Raw genomic sequence first — 18,064 nt, 5'->3', positions numbered from 1 at the left:
AACAAACTGCATTAAGTTCAAATATGCCACATATGACAAATCCACAGCTAATATTACATTTAATGGTGAAAAACTGAAAGGTTTTCCTGTAAGATCAGGAAGAAGACAAGGATGTCCACTTTTATTCAACACAGTACTAGAATTCCTAGCCACAGCACTCAGTCATTTCAAGAACTAAAAGGCATCCAAACTGTAAGGAAAAAAATAAAAGTGCCGCTATTTGAAGATGGCATGGTGTTATACACAGAAAACCCTAAAGACTCTGCCAAAATGTATTAGACTAACTGAATTTGATAATGTTGTGGAATACAAAATTAACATCTAGAAATCTACTGTGTTTCTATACACTAACAGAGTAGCAGAGAAATTGAGAAAATGATCCCATCTACAATTTTAAGAAAAATAAAATACCTAGAAATACATTTAACCAAGAGGTGAAATTTAACAAGTAAACCTGTATTCTGAAAACTATAAAGCACCAATGAAAAAAATTGAAGATGACACAAATGGAAACATATACTATGCTCATGATTTGACAAAATTAATATTGCTAAGATATCCATTCTACCCAAAACAATCTACAGATTCGATGCAATGCCTATCAAAACATCAATATTTTTCACAGAACTAGGATAATCCTAAGATTTGTATGAAACCACAAAAGACCCCAAATAGCCAAAGCAGTCTTGAGGGGGGAAAAAAAAAAGGCTGAAGGTATCACACTCCCAGATTTCAAACTCTACTCCAAAACTACAGTATTCAAAACAGTATGGTAGTGGCACAAAAACAGACACATAGATCAAAGGAGCAGTAGAGCTCTGAAGTAAACCCACACTTTTATGGCAAATCTTTAACAAAATAAGGCAAGAATACAAAACGGGGAAAGAGAGTCTCTTCTATAAATGCTGTTGGGAAAACTGGTCAGCTACACGCAAAAGAATGAAACGGCACCACTTTCACACACCATATATACAACCTCAAAATGGAACAAAGAACTAAGCTTAAGACCTGAAGCTATAAAACTCTTAAAAGCAGTAAATTCTGGAATATCAGTCAGTCCATTATTTTTTTGGCTCTGTCTCCTTAGGCAAGGACAAGAAAAGCAAAAACAACTGGGGCTACATCAAAACTACAAAGCTTTTGCCTAGTGAAAGCACCATGAATAAAATGAAAAGGCAACCTACTGAATGGGAGAAGATATTTGCAAATGATACATGGAATCAGTAAGGGGTTAATATCCAAAATATTTTTTTTAAAACTCCCATAAATAAATAAACAAACACCTACAAACAAAACAACAGTCCAATTAAGAATGGGCAAAGGTAGTAGTAGTAGTAGTAGTAGTATGCTGTGAAGTGTGTAAACCTGGCGATTCGCAGACCTGTACCCCTGGGGATAAAAATATATGTTTATAAAGCTGTAAAAAAAAAAAAAAAAAAGAAAAAAGAAAGGATGAATACCCAAGTTTTGTAGCAACATGGACGGGACTGGAAGAGATTATGCTGAGTGAAATAAGTCAAGCAGAGAGAGTCAATTATCATATGGTTTCACTTATTTGTGGAGCATAACAAATAGCATGGAGGACAAGGGGAGATGGAGAGGAGAAGGGAGTTGAGGGAAATTGGAAGGGGAGGTGAACATGAGAGACTATGGACTCTGAAAAACGATCTGAGAATTTTGAAGGGGTGGGGGGTGGGAGGTTGGGGGCACCAGGTGGTGGGTATTGTAGAGGGCACGGATTGCATGGAGCACTGGGTGTGGTGCAAAATAATGAATACTGTTATGCTGAAAAAATAAAAAATTAAAAACTCAAAAAAAAAAAAAAAAAAAAAAGAATGGGCAAAGGACCTGAATAGACATTTTTCCAAAGACAACATACAAATGTCCAGACACATGAAAAGATACTCAGCATCACTAATCATCAGGGAAATGCAAATCAAACCACAATGAGATATTACCTCACACTAGTCAGAAATGGCTAATATCAAAAAGACAAGAAACAAGTATTGGCAAAGATGTAGAGAAAAGGGAACACTTATACACTGTCGGCGATAATGTAAATTGGTGCAGCCACTATGGAAGACAGTATGGAAGGCTTCCCTCCAAAAACTAAAAATAGAAATATCATGTGATCCAGCAATTCCACTTTGGGGTATTTACCTGAAAACAAAAACACTAATTTGAAAAGATATATGCATTCCTATGTTCACAATAACCAAGATGTGGAAACAATCTGATTGCTAAGACCACTGATAGACGAATGGATAAAGATATGGTATGTAACTATACAATGGAACATTACTTGATCATGAAGAATGAAATCTTGTCATTTGTGACAACACAGATGAATCTAGAGTATATTTATGTTAACTAAGTCAGAGAAATACAAATACCATTTGATTTTACCTATATGTGGAACCTATAAAATAAATCAACCAACCAATCTGATAAATACAGAGAACAACCTGGTAGTTGCCCATGAAGGTTAGGGGTAGGGGATGGGTGAAATAGGTGAAAGGCATTAAAAGGTACAAGCTTCCATTTATAAAATAAGTCACAGAAATGTGAAGTACAGCATATGGAATAAACTCAATAAAACTGTAATAACTATGGTGATGTATAGTAACTATATAGTGAGCATTTCATAACAAATATTGAATCTCTATAGTGTACAACTAAAACTAATATTGTATGACATTTATACCTCAATTTAAAAAAAGCAGCATTTTTTTTAGGGCTCAAAAACTAGTATTAAATTTTCTGCCAAGAACCTATGGCAGATATTTTTTTTTCTTGTCATAAGTATTGTATTTGATATTCTTTCAAAATTCTGCTTAGACATACAAAAAAGAAAAAAAAAAACAGGCTTTCACTATGAAAAGAACATGTGGTGCAAAAAGGGTTTACCAAAATTGTACACAATGATTAAGATGTAGAATAGCATATTTACCTTTATTTTTTTGCATATTTTTAAAATTTTTATTTTTTTAATTTCTTTTCAGTGTACCAGAATTCATTGTTTATGCACCATACCCAGTGCTCCATGCAATACGTGCCCTCCATAATACCCACTACCAGGCCCTCCCAATTTCCCACCCCCGACCCCTTCGAAACCCTCAGATTGTTTTTCAGAGTTCATGGTCTCTCATGGTTCATCTTCCCCTCCAATTTCCCTCAACTCCCTTCTCCTCTCTAACTCCCCTTGTCCTCCATGCTATTTGTTATGCTCCACAAATAAGTGAAACCATATGATAATTGACTCTCTCTGCTTGACTTATTTCACTCAGCATAATCTCTTCCAGTCCCATCCATGTTGCTACAAAAGTTGGGTATTCATCCTTTCTGATGGAGGCATAATACTCCATAGTGTATATGGGCCATATCTTCCTTACCCATTCGTCTGTTGAAGGGCGCCTTGGTTCTTTCCACAGTTTGGCAACCGTGGCCATTGCTGCTATGAACATTGGGGTACAGATGGCCCTTCTTTTCACTACATCTGTATCTTTGGGGTAAATATCCAGTAGTGCAGTTGCAGGGTCATAGGGAAACTCTATTTTTAGTTTCTTAAGGAATCTCCACACTGTTCTCCAAAGTGGTTGCACCAACTTGCATTCCCACCAACAGTGTAAGAGGGTTCCCCTTTCCCCACATCCTCTCCAACACACATTGTTTCTTGTCTTGCTAATTTTGGCGATTCTAACTGGTGTAAGGTGGTATCTCAATGTGGTTTTGATTTGAATCTCCCTGATGGCTAGTGATGATGAACATTTTTTCATGTGTCTGATAGCCATTTGTATGTCTTCATTGGAGAACTGTTTGTTCATGTCTTCTGCCCATTTTTTGACATGATTATCTGTTTTGTGTGTGTTGAGTTTGAGAAGTTCTTTATATATCCTGGATATCAGCCTTTTGTACTGTCATTTGCAAATATCTTCTCCCATTCCGTGGGTTGCCTCTTTGTTTTGTTGACTGATTCCTTTGCTGTGCAGAAGCTTTTGATCTTGATGAAGTCCCAAAAATTCATTTTTGCTTTTGTTTCTTTTGCCTTTGGAGACATATCTTGAAAGAAGTTGCTGTGGCTGATATTGAAGAGGTTACTGTCTATGTTCTCCTCTATGACTCTGATGGATTCCTGCCTCATGTTGAGGTCTTTTATCTATTTTGAGTTTATCTTTGTGTATGGTGTAAGAGAATGGTCGAGTTTCATTCTTCTACATATAGCTGTCCAATTTTCCCAGCACCACTTATTGAAGAGACTTTTTTCCACTGTATATTTTTTCCTGCTTTGTCGAAGATTATTTGACCACAGAGTTGAGGGTCAATATCCGTGCTCTCTACTCTGTTCCACTGGTCTGTCTATGTGTCTGTTTTTATGCCAGTATCATGCTGTCTTGGTGATCACAGCTTTGTAGTAAAACTTGAAATCAGGCAATGTGATGCCACCAGTTTTTTCTTTTTCAACATTTTCTTAGCAATTCAGGGTCTCTTCTGATTCCATACAAATTTTAGGATTGTTTGCTCCAGCTCTTTAAAAATACCGGTGGAATTTTGATTGGAATGGCATTAAAAGTATAGATTGCTCTAGGTAGTATAGACATTTTAACAATGTTTATTCTTCCGATCCATGAGCATGTAATGGTCTTCCATCTTTTTGTGTCTTCTCCAATTTCTTTCATGAGTATTCTCTAGTTCCTCGAGTACAGATCCTTTACCTCTTTGGTTAGGTTTATTCCCAGGTATCTTATGGTTCTTGGTGCTATAGTAAATGGAATCGATTCTCTCATTTCCCTTTCAGTGTTTTCATTGTTAATGTATAAGAAAGCAACTGATTTCTGTACATTGACTTTGTATCCTGCCACATTACTGAATTGCTGTATGAGTTCTAATAGTTTGGGGGTGGAGTCGTTTGGGTTTTCGATATAAAGTATCATGGCAGGTATTCTTAATGGTGTAACTTTATAAGCATTCCCTTTAAAATCGAAGGGAAAAGACTACTATCATCTCTTCAACATTTTACAGAGGTTTTTGACTTGCTATAAGAAAAAAAGGATTGAAAGGAAGGATAACTGCCATAATTCAAATGATAATAATTGTCCACATTGAAAAAAATAGATAAATTATGAGGTTTTGAGTGATGAATCAGGTGTCTGGAATTAAAATAAACAAAACAGTCTATTGCATTTCTATCAATCAATATTCTATGCCATTTACAATAAAAAAGTAACAAAATTTGTGTATGACTGGCCTAAAAGAAAACATGTGTTACTGAAAGACATTGAAAAAGACCTACATAAATTGAGAGAAAATTGTTTTATAAGGAATTGAAATGCTGATCTAAAAGAACAATAGTCTAAGAATAGCCAAAATACTCTTGAGAAAAATAAGTTATACACTCTACCAATTAGTAGGATTTATTATAGGGCTATAAATATTAAAATACAATGGACTCTTGAACATGGGAATTAGGGACACCAACCCTGTGCAGTAAAAAATCTGCATATAATTTTTGCCTCCCAAAACTTTAACTACTAATGGCCTACTGCTGACCAGAATGACAAAAGAATTACTAACCATTTTATGTATATATTATATATAGTATTCTTACAATAAAGCTGAAGAAAATGTTAAGAAAAATCATAATTTATAATACTGTACTGAGGGGGGAAAATCTATGTATGAATCTATGTATAATCTATGTATAATTTGACTTATGCAGCTGTAAGCGTGTTGTTCAAGGTCAACTGGTAGTGTAGACTTAGTACATGGGCTAACTAGGAAAGTAATTGTCTAATGGAATGGAGGAATGATTTGCAGACTGTCCTACAAATATAAATTTTTTATGACACTGCAGATTCTAAGTTAAGGAGGTGAACTTTCAATGTATGGTCTGAGGAAACTGGTTATCAAAATAGAAAAGGAACAAAACTAGATACTTATCTAGTTTTATCCAAAATGGCTTAGAAGTTTAAAGGTGAAAGGACAAGTTTTTAAATGTTTAAGAACAGGATATGTTTAGAATTTGAGTTACAGAAGGATTCTTAAAATGTGAAATTGCTAGCCTATAATTATAAATTCAGTTCTTTTATACAATTTCACACAGAATGAAACTAAGCAACAAATTATTGAAAGGTATTTGCAATATGTAGAAACCAAAATGGGTTTAGTATCATGAAGTTATAAATAATATCTAAAAAGCAGTAAGATAGTCCAATTTATCGGTATATGGCTTTTCATAATATCTTCTTACTGTATTTCTGTAGTGGTGTTATTTCTCCTCTCCCGTTTGTGATTTATTTGTGTCCTTTTTGATAAGTCTTGCTAGGACTTTATCAATTTTACTAATATTTTCAAAGAAACAGCTCCTGGTTTCACTGATCTGTTCTATTGTTTTTTTGTTTCTGTATCATTTATTCTAAGTATTTACTTTCTTCTATTAACTCTATGGTTCATTGCTTTTCTAGCTCCTCTAGGTATAAGGTTAGATTTATTTAAGATTCTTCTAATCAGAACTACAATGAGATATCACCTCACACCTATCAGAATGGCTAAAATTAACACAGGAAACAACAGGTATTGGCAAGAACACAAATAAAGGGGAACACATTTGCACTGTTGGTGGGAATGCAAGCTGGTACAGCCACTCTAAAGAATAGTATGGAAGTTCCTCAAAAAGTTAAAAATAGAACTACCCTAGGATCCAACAATTGCCCTACTAAGTATTTACCCAAGGGAAACGAAAATACAAATTCAAAGGGATACATGTACCCCAATATCTATAGGAGCATTATCTATAATAGCCAAATTATGGAAAGAGCCCAAATGTCCTTCGAATAATGAGTGGATAAAAAAGTTGTGGTGTGTGTGTGTGTGTGTGTGTGTGTGTGTGTGTGTGTATACAGGTAATGGAATAAAAAAGAATGAAATCTTGCCATTTGCAACGACATGGATGGAGGTAGAGGGTATTGTGCTAGACAAAATAAATCAGAGCAAGACAAATACCATAGTATCTCACTCACATGTGGAATTTAAGAAACAAAACAAATAATCATGGGGCAGGGGGGAGCAAAACCAAGAAACAGATTTTTAACTATAGAAAGCAAACTGATGGTTAGCAGAGAGGAGGTGGAAGGTGGGCTGGGCTGGGTTAAACAGCTGATAGGGATTAAGGAGGGCACTTGCTCACTTGCTGTGATGAGCACTGGGTGATGTACGAAATTATTATATCACTAAATTCTACACCTGCAACTAATATTACACTGTATGTTAACTGTAATTTAAATGAAAACTTGGACAAAAAAAATTAAAAATTAAAAAGTTAAAAGCAATAAGAAAATGACAAATACCATAGTGGAAAAATAGGTCCTATCTCTTTCATTCTTCAGAACAAAGGAAATATAAATGGCCAGCAGATATGAAAAGATGTTCAAACTCATTAATAATCATGGAACTGAAAATTGCTACTGTGATGAAATACATTACATTTAGATTGGCAAAAATGATAAATCTGAAGATACCTTGTGTTGAGAAGGACAAAATCAAAAGGAATATTTATACATTATTAATAAAGATGTAAATTGGTACAAGCACTTTAAGATATGCCAAAGTTGAGCATCAGCAAATTTAATGACATAACAATTTCAATTGCAGGAATGTACCCTAGATTTTTTTTTTTTTTGACAGACAGAGATACAAGTAGGCAGAGAAGCAGGCAGAGAGAGAGGAGGAAGCAGGCTCCCCACTGAGCAGAGAGCCCGATGTCAGGACTCAATCCCAGGTCCCTGGGATCATGACCTGAGCTGAGGGCAGAGGCTTTAACCCACTGAGCCACCCAGGTGCCCCTGTACCCTAGATTTTAAAGAGAAGTTCATTATGAAAACCTAGAATAGGCCTAAATATCCACTAATAGCATATAGATATGTAAACTGAAGATGAATATATATATAGGAGTGAAATTCCATGAACTATAACTACAACGCTCAAAAAGAAGCAACATCAGTTTCTTTTATGAACACACAGATATATAGAACTATTTTTCAATATGGATGAAAGGAACTGGAACATATAAAATTCATGTTATTGGCTACCTCTTGGAGACATGCAAAGGGAGAGAATAAGGACTTAGCAAAGGTCATATGACTATATTAAGTTTTGGTTCTTAACTGTGGTAGTGGATTTATGGCTATTCATTTTATCATTTTGCCTTAAATCTGCATATAGTTTATGTGTATCTAGTAATTGGCACAGTTCTTATTCTTTTAAAATGTATTGAAGCAAAAGCTAATAATGACAATCATTAATCAAGACAATCAAAATAATTACAATGTAAAAGGAAAATAAACATTTTAAACAATTCAGTAAATTATATATTAAAGATTTCTTTGAGAGAGAAAGAACACACTAGCTGGGGGGAGGGGCAGAGAAAGTTTTAAGCAGACTCCATCTGTGCTGAGCGCGGAGCTGGCTGGAAGGCTCTATCTCACGACCCTGAGATCACAACCTGAGCCAAAACCAAAAGTCAAATGTTTAAGCAACTGTGTCACCCAGGCACCTCTATAAGTTATATTTAATTTGCAAAGTAACTTACCCAATGTGTCACATTTCTCTCTAGCTCCACAAATGTCTTCCCTTAAAACAAAAAATTTTGAAGCATTTTCAGAAAAATATTTTTACAAGTCAAAACAAAGATAAAGAAGCTTGATCTGTGATGTGATTATTACCACAAACTCATTTCTGAATCTAGACCTTATTAAGCTCTCAATAATTTTAAACCTAGGATAACACACCATTTGTATATACCAATAAGCAATAGGTGTTTTATAAAGGGGACTGCTGAAAAGAGTTGAAGCTTTAACCACGTTCAACAATAAACTTTCTAAGTGTTTAGAAACATTGTTGAATGTGGTTAAAGCTTCAACTCTTTTTCACCTCTGCCTTTACTTATGCTGTATGTGTAATATAGTTTATGCTTTTCTAGATGTTTCAACATCATTATAAGCTTCAGCTATTATTCTCCACCACAGATAATGTTCTCATATACTACCAAATTACTTATTTCTTTTTTTCTTCTGCATTACTTGGTCCCTAAACATTCAATTTGACAGTTCTCTTGTCTTTCTTTACGGTATCCCTCTTCCAGCCTCCTTTGTCTACCTCCCATCTTTAATTCATTATCTTCAGTCTTTGTTGCTTGGCCTCTACTTACAATCCAGGTAAGAACCGTGGACTGATGATATAATAAGGTGTATAAAATTATGTCAATTCTGGGGCACCTGGATGGCTAAGTGGGTTGAGCCTCTGACTTCAGCTCAGGTCATGATCTCAGGGTCCTGGGATCGAGTCCCGCATCGGGCTCTCTGCTTGGCAGGGAGCCTGCTTTCTCCTCTCTCTCTCTCTGCCTGCCTATCTACCTACTTGTGATCTCTCTCTGTCAAATAAATAAAATCTTTGAAAAAAAAAATTATGTCAATTCTGCTTCAGCTCTGAAGTTTTACAGCTATTTTACATGGACTAAGTGTTTCACTTCAGAGTTCTAGAAAGCAGAGAATTCAGAGTCTGACCCCTAAGTGGAAGAATTATTTCCTTTTGTCAACCAACCAATCCTAAGATCTAAATATCCTGGTAGCCATCAGTGTTGCTGAAGCAAAGGGATGAATTAACAATATATAGTGGTGCTTGTAAAATGGACAATCATTTTATAATAGCAGGAGTTGTTCTGCTTAAGCAGGTTGAGAAAGACCCTTGTAAATGTAAATTAAGACATGGATTGAACATCAAAACACAGATTTTTTTTTTTAAAGTACAAGAAGTCAAAAGTGGACAACCAATTACATTCAAAGCTCTTCTTTCCAAGTGATTGAAATATCAAGTGGGGAATGAACATAACTTATATCCAGTTCCATAATTATGTTCCTTTGCACTTATTTTTCATAATTCTGTCACTAAATAAGGAAATTATTTTGTTTGGGTCGATCCATTACTCAGCAACTTAACATTGCTAATTTCCTAAGGAATCAACTAGCGTTCTAGCCTGAAAGAAAAATGTTTTCATACAATAGTATCTTTTCCAGTACAAGTTCTCATAGAACACCACAGTGTATTATCAATAAAGAATTAAGTTAACAAGAAGTATCAGTGATCATGCAGGAGAGAAAGGGTAAACAACTACAGTAGGAAGGGTTATTTCTAAAATTGTACCTAGTGATAAGAACAGCAGTGTCATGGTGAGAAGGGTGAGCATCATCAAGAACATTCTGAGTTTGTTGCCACAAACAGAAGTTACGCAATGTGGTAGCTGCATTGTAACTTATGACTGGTCCTTCCTATACAAAAAAAAAAAAAAAAAGAGCAATTCAATATTACATTAAAATATCCACAGCCTTTCTTTCTCTCCAAGCTTGGCAGCTTCCTTGCAATTTATCAAACAGCATTTTCAGAAGCAAGTGAAGTGGCATTTCTCCCTCATATTTATTCAAAAACATTTTAGCGATACTTAAAACATGATCGAAAGGAGGTCTAGTGAGACATTTTCAATGTAACCATCCAATACTAAAGATCAAAAAACTTCTAAAAAAAAACTGTATTTTAATTTCTTCAATGACAGGATTATAAAAGGGAATAACCTCATTGTTTTTAAACCTTAGGTTTTTAAGTTGTTTTTATTATTGCCTTTCTTTTTATTTCCATCACAATATAAAAAGAATCTCACTCCTTTTCAAATCAAGTTTTTAAATGTAAATTTCAGAATTATCTCATTTCTAATAACAATTTTGTGATCTATATATGGACTAGGAGCTTACTACAATTAAAATTACTAACTTCAGGTCTGCTTCTTACCTGTTCATTATGAATTACAACTAATTTTACAATTACTATGTTGATAAGATTTCCAATACTTGAGTCCTTGTAGATTGCTGCAACCTGCAAGGAAAAAAATGTAGGATTATCTGCATTGTAGAATGTTAAGCAGCATCAGAGTTCATTTCTAGTTCTTAATAGAATTGCACTTAATTATTAATATAATGTTGTGTTGTAAGAGAATATGTTCTATCTTAGTGTTAAAGTCTTATTACATATGTCTAGGATTTTCTAAGACAGTCCTTTAGATGTTGTAAATGTAAATTTTGATGTAGTAACTGTTAATTATATCACTCTTTTTAACTGTTAATTATATACACTTTAATTAAAAAGTGTAGGATTAGGTGCCTAAATGAGTTATTTCTTCTCAAATATAAACTGAAACCAGTCCTAGAACATCTATTCTGATTTAGCTGTGCGTCAGAATCTCCTATGGACCTTTCCACAAACCCAGGCACCCAGGCCACATCTCTGATAAATTAAATCAGAATCTCTGGGGTTGAGACCTCGGCATCAATTATCTTTTAAATTTCCCCAGTATTTTTTTAATGATTCCAATGTGGTTCTGACTTTGAGAACCAGTATCTTTAAACCTACTGAGATCAGCCTGTGGATCAGCCACGTATGTATTCCCTAGAGCTGACTGAAATGCAGAGTTGCAACTACATCAAAAACTAATAATGTATTATATGTTGGCTAATTGAACATAATAAAAATAAAAATTTAAAATTTAAAAATCTAGGGGCGCCTGGGTGGCTCAGCGGGTTGGGCCGCTGCCTTCGGCTCAGGTCATGATCTCAGGGTCCTGGGATCGAGCCCCGCGTTGGGCTCTCTGCTCAGCAGAGAACCTGCTTCCTCCTCTCTCTCTCTGCCTGCCTCTCTGCCTGTTTGTGATCTCTGTCAAATAAATAAATTAAAAAAAATCTTAAAAAAAATAAATAAAATTTAAAAATCTAAAAAAAAAAAAAAGACCTGCAGAATTACAGACCCCACCCTATAGTAGTGAATCAATCAATTTGCATTTTAACAAAGTCCTCATGTAACCTAAACACTAACGGCTTGGAAAATATTTTAGATGATTCAACAGGAATTTCACTTCATTCTGTGTCACAATCCATAATTTACATAATCATTATTCTCAAAAAATATATATATAAGTTTTACCTATTTTTCTGGTAGTTTTACCTACTATTTTCTACAATGGCTGCATATTTCCAATTCTGAGTGTGCTTATAACTTTAATGGTTAGTACTACTGGAATCCATGGAAACAGATTCATCCAAAATCACATAAGGAACCCTAAAAGAGGTCACAGGTCATAACCTGGTCTTTAATTATTCAAGACTGAAAAATGCAATTCTATGAGCCCCTCTACATAGGCTCAGTTTGTGATTCCTGGTTAAGGTGCTAATTCACTACATTCATCTCTTCTACTTGTAGTCATCCTAAAGGTTTTCACTGCAGTAGTGGTTTTCTTCCACATTCAATGCCTGTGTCTTGCACTCCTTCAGAAACATAATCCCCTCAGGACCTGGGCCTTAGTAACATCTTTCTTGATAGGTCTCCTCAGGCAAGGGGAAAAAAAGCTAAACTACAAGAACTACACCAAAATAAAAAGCTTTTGCACAAACAAGGATACCATCATCAAAATTAAAAGGCAACCTACAGGGCACCTGGGTGGCTCAGTGGGTTAAGCCTTTGCCTTTGGCTCAGGTCATGATCCCAGAGTCCTGGGATAGAGTCCTGCATCAGGCTCCCTGCTCAGCAGGGAGCCTGCTTCCTCCTCTCTCTCTCTCTGCCTACTTGTGATCGCTGTCAATAAATAATATCTTTTAAAAAAATAAATAAAAGGCAACCTACAAAATAAGACATTGCAAATGATATATCCAATGGGGATTAGTATCAAAAATATATAAAGAACTTAAAATAAATGAAGTTTAAAATATATATATATATATATATATATATATAATCTCTTAAAAACAATCCAATTAAAATAGAGCAGAGGACCTGAATAGACCTCTTTCCAAAGATGAAATACACTTTGCCAACAGACATATGAAAAGTTGCTCAACATCACTGGCCAGTGAAATGCAAACCAAAACCACAAGATAATACTTTACACCTATCAGGAATGGTTAGTATCCAAAAAAACAAACAAACAAAACCAAAAAAACAAAAAACAAGAAATAAGTGTTGGTGAGGAAGTGGAGAAAAAGGAAACCCTATGCACCATGGATAGGAATGTAAAGAGGTTGCACCCACTATGGAAAACAGTAGGAAGGCTCCTCAAACAATAAAATAGGAATATCATATGATCCAGTATTTACCCAAAGAAAGCCCTAATTCAAAAGTTATATGCACCCTTATATTTATTACACAGCATTATTTACACTAGCCAAGATACGGAAGCAATCTAAGTGTCCACTGATATGAATAGTTAAGACACCGTGTCTTTGTAACAAAGTATCACTCAGCCATAAGAATGAGATCTTGCCATTTGTGACAACATGGAGGAAACCTAGAGAGACAATGCTAAGTGAAATAAGTCAGACTGAAAAAAAGAGATAAATATGATTTCACTATACATGGAATCTAAAAAGCAAAACAAAGCATTAACAGACTCAAATACAAAGAACAAACTGGTGGTTGCTGGAGGAGAGGGGATGGGGGATGGGCAAAATGGGTGAAAGAGAAGGTACAAGTTTCCAGTTACAGAAGTCATGGGGATGAAAGGTACTGCATAGGGAATACAGTCTATGGCATTGTAATAGCATTGGACGGTGACAAAAGGTAGCTAAACTGGTAGAGAGCATAGCATAACACAGAGTTGTTGAATCACTCAAATCACTGCTATATACTTTGTCAATTATACCTCAATTTAAAGTTTCTGAAACCTGGACTACCATCTTCTGGACCACTACCCAAACCAAGATAAGCCATTGCTTGAGGAGATCCTACTTGTCTCATCTTTTGGATAAATATTCAGCATCTACGCCCTGCTTTGTTGGCTAGCAACTGAGAGATAAGGAAGACATGGGCCCTGACCTTCTAGAGCTTAAAATTTGCTGGAAGTACTAGTAGTGAATGAAGGCCTCATTCCATCAGCCCAAGTGGTTTCAATATAATGAGTGACATACACGGCTGCTGCTGCTTCTTTTGCTACATGGAGTACAACCAGAACCAGAGCCGAAAGCATCTCCAGAAATGCTGACACTGTGGGGTCAGCATGGATTTCAACACACATTCTAACACCTTTTCTATGGTTTTAGCTGCACAGCCACAAATATTTACAGGTTGGTCTACCAACCGTGTTGCCTTCAGCTCTGGCAATAGCATTTTTTGGCAAAAGTGTTGGTCTTGGGAGAGGGGTTGAGAGTAAGTTACAACAGGGACAATCAAATGGTTGGCAATTTCAAGCATTCAAGTCTGTTAACACTGAAGTATTGCTTACTTGAAAATGAGAGCTGTGGAAAGTTGTTGAGCTGATATTTTCCATGTTACTTAAAAAAAAAATACTTTCTCCCATAGAAAACAAAGTATACACATACTCGTAACTACAGAGTTATCCTCTGATGCAGTGAGTTTAAAAGTGGATGCTTTTCTAAGTCAAATTACAAAGTAAATAATACATCTCAAGGTATGCACAAAGGCTCTTTTCCCCCTTAAAAACGAACGGTTGTAAAGACTTTTATGTCACAGGAAGCCATGTATTCCCAGTTACTCCACATAGAAAAAAGCTTAAGTATTATGAAGTATCTACACAGCTAATTTCTCTACTCATTGCCCCAAAAATGTTGACTAAAAATGACAATCCAGATATTGTAGTATCAGCTACAAAATATATAGTCTTAAAAATATTGAGTTTCAGAAGGAAACAGATACTGCACCTGAAAAGTAACAGATCTATAAGGAATATGTAGTAAATATATCTATAACGGAATATTACTCAGCCAGGTAAAAGAATGAAATTTTGCCATTTATAATGACATGGATGAAGCTACAGAGTATTATGCTAAGTGAAATGTAACAATCAGATATAAATACCATATGATTTATGAAATCATATGTGAAAATGTGAAATTTAAGGAACAAAGTGGGGGCACCAAGAAACGTACTTTTCACCATAGAGAATAAACTGATGCTACATCCAGAGGGGAGGTAGGTGGAGGGATTAATGAGCACACTTGCTATAATGAGCACTGGGTGTTATATGGAATTGTTGAATCACTATATTGTACACCTGAAACTAATATTACATTGTACATTAACTGGAATTTAAATAAAAACTTAAAAAAAAAAAACCCTCATTCTTCCAGAGGTAGAAGATACAGAGGGCTCAATTTAATTCTTCACACACACCTCTCCCCCCAAAACCCTCAGATTAATATTTTGCTTTTATACTAAAATGGTATCCTGAAGTAATTAAGGTTATCCTATTTAATCATATGAATTTCTTCTTGTATGTGCTGACCATCATCTATGTGCTCATATTCAATATATACATACCTTTTACTGTATTTGGATATTTATTAAGATGCAATGATGTAACTATTCAATTAAACGGAATTATGAAACAGGCAGATGAATGACCACGGGGCCCGTTCATTACTCAGAGGCTTTTCTAATTGGCATATACGTGTTTCTCTCATCCCCAAACTACCACCCCATATTAGATTGCCATGATGGTAGGGTACCATGTTTGCTAGTTCTTCATGAATACATTAATAAGTTTATTGGCTTTAGCTCTAACCATTGAATCTATCTCAGGGAATTTCAGCATTCCACCCTAAGCCCTTTTAATTAACTCTTGGTACAAAAAATTGCTTTCAGAACCCTCATATGTTTCATGACATTGCTCTGCTACAGTCACTTGACCGTGGCCTCAAAGAACTCTTAGGTTGTCAGGAGACCTTGGTTTTAGTTCTAGCTCTATTGCTAGTTACAAGGAAGCTTCTCAGTTCAGGAATTTGGTCTATCTACTTTTTGTCTCAATACCTGCAACCATGTTGAGGCACAGAACACCCTTGGTCACAATGCCCTAACACATTTAATTAGTATTTACCACATGCTATTTGGGGAGGAGTGTGGAGAGCATTTGTTTTAAGGAACAAAAATCATTCCACAGTTTGAGAAACGTTTAGTAAAAAAGTTAAGTAGGTATCTTCAGCATCTTGAGAAGTATTATTTCACACACATGCTTGAACACTTTTTCCCCTTCTTGCTATGGAGCATATCACAGTTCTAGTACTCCATTCCACAGACTACACCTTAGAAAACGTTAGAACAGACATCTAAGGTGACCTCTTGTTCTACAGAGCCATGCAATACTGATATATGTAACTATAATCACCACATGTTAGAGGGCTGCATTTTAGAATTTTTATTGATCTAGTTAAAATGTATTGAATCTTATTTTTTAAGCATTTGTTCCCCTAGCATATCAAGTTTATGTTTCTTTTACAGATAGATCTCACAAAACAATAATTCACAGACATTTATCAAAAAAGGTAGAGAAGAGGGGCGCCTGGGTGGCTCAGTGGGTAAAGCCTCTGTCTTCAGCTCAGGTCATGATCCCAGGGTCCTGAGATCGAGTCCCGCATGGGGCTCTCTGCTCAGCAGGGAGTCTGCTTCCCACCCCCGCCATCCCTCTCTGCCCGCCTCTCCGCCTACTTGTATCTCTGTCTGTCAAATAAATAAATAAATCTTTTTTAAAAATAAGGTAGAGAAGAAATTGTATAAATTCTATTGTTTAAATGTGTCAAGCAAATTCTAGGCAAAATACACTTCATGCAAATCATGAAGTTACTGTCACCATTAACTGACCAACTATTTTGAAGTAATCTGTATATAGAGCTTCAGCAAATGTCCATATGATATGCTTACAGGCTATCTTCATTTTTGTCATTTTAAGCCATTTTTGAGATAACAGACATATTACTTTTAGATATTCAACAATGATTTGATAAATGTATGTATTGTGAAATGATCACCACAATAAGTTAACATCTACCATACACGGTTATAATTTTTTTTCTTGTGGTAAGAGCTTTTCAGATCTACTCTAAACAACTTTCAAACATAAAATTATCACCATGTCAACATTCATCATGCTGTGTGTTACACCCCTAGGACTTGTAACTGAAGTTTGTAGCTTTGACCACCTTCACCTTCAAAATCACCTATATAAAACTGATTTTAACAAAGTGAAGAGATTTTGTTTATAAGGATCTCTACTCTTGTCACATCTTTTTGCTCAAAGTTAGAAAATTACATTCCACTACATGCAAAGTATGTATGCGCAGAGAATTAACTGAAACATAATAGGTCACTATACTTCAATTAAAAAAATTAAATTTATTAGAACAGAGTTGAAGAAAGGAAAAGCAAACATTAATGGTCATAACTGAAATATAAAAAGTACATTATTAAGTTTTTATTTTAGTGTGGTTGAAAATGTCTACCCTGAATTACATCAGTGAAAGCAAGGATATTAAGTCAGTATAATACAAGTGAGGTTTTTTTGTTGATAAATGCCTCTAACAGCAAATATATTTTTAATAACAGGGCTAATTCCTGATGATCATATGGTGTTCCTTAAATTTACATGATTAAATCTCTAAGAAGGTGAATATTACAAAGTCAAGCCTTGTGAACCCAACGGAGCATAGAGCCTCTGATCTAGTAAATATCTTCAAGGTTTATTAAATAAGTCACTGAATATCAAAGTAAGCCTGTTGAAGAAAGTAACTCTCTAGTTGAAAAATACGTTGGTAGTTTAACTATATGTAAATGCCATTTTAATCAAATACTGTCACCCAAATTCTCTAAAGATAAATACTTTTGTATAGAATATACCTCAACATCTCTGAGCATTTAACATAAACTCATTTCATTAGATACGCTATACACAATTCTTTCCAATTTTCATGCTGAAGTCATTTTGAATAAGATCATTATGTTATTTGTATAGCAACTCTAGTGAATTAAATCACACAACATTTCTGTATCACTGTACACATTTTGTTAAATTGTTGAGTAAAGAAACAGTTTAAGACAGTACAAATGTGTACCTTGTGCAGGATGGTTAAGAGTAGATAATTCTCTAAATGGTGTATATAATCCATTTGGCTCAGTGTTGAAGCATTCAGCTATTCTCCCTATTTTATCTGGAGCCAACACACAAAAACTTTTTTGTGATTTTGAACTT

The 18,064-nt window shown here is 35.1% G+C and overlaps 1 protein-coding gene across 1 annotated transcript in view; it reads right to left on the bottom strand.

Moving 5' to 3' along the window:
- ADAMTS20 (ADAM metallopeptidase with thrombospondin type 1 motif 20) overlaps positions 1 to 18,064 on the bottom strand; it is a 195,495-nt gene that overhangs the window by 130,976 nt on the left and 46,455 nt on the right. The window contains 3 exon segments of the mRNA XM_047742257.1: positions 8,585 to 8,625; positions 10,195 to 10,319; positions 10,834 to 10,917. Coding sequence (XP_047598213.1) covers positions 8,585 to 8,625; positions 10,195 to 10,319; positions 10,834 to 10,917 — 250 coding nt within the window.

This window comes from Lutra lutra, chromosome 8 (genome assembly GCF_902655055.1).
Source record: "Lutra lutra chromosome 8, mLutLut1.2, whole genome shotgun sequence".
NCBI classification, from domain to species: domain Eukaryota; kingdom Metazoa; phylum Chordata; class Mammalia; order Carnivora; family Mustelidae; genus Lutra; species Lutra lutra.
The sequence above is the reverse complement of the archived record's forward strand: the minus strand, read 5'-3'. Positions and strand labels throughout refer to the sequence as shown.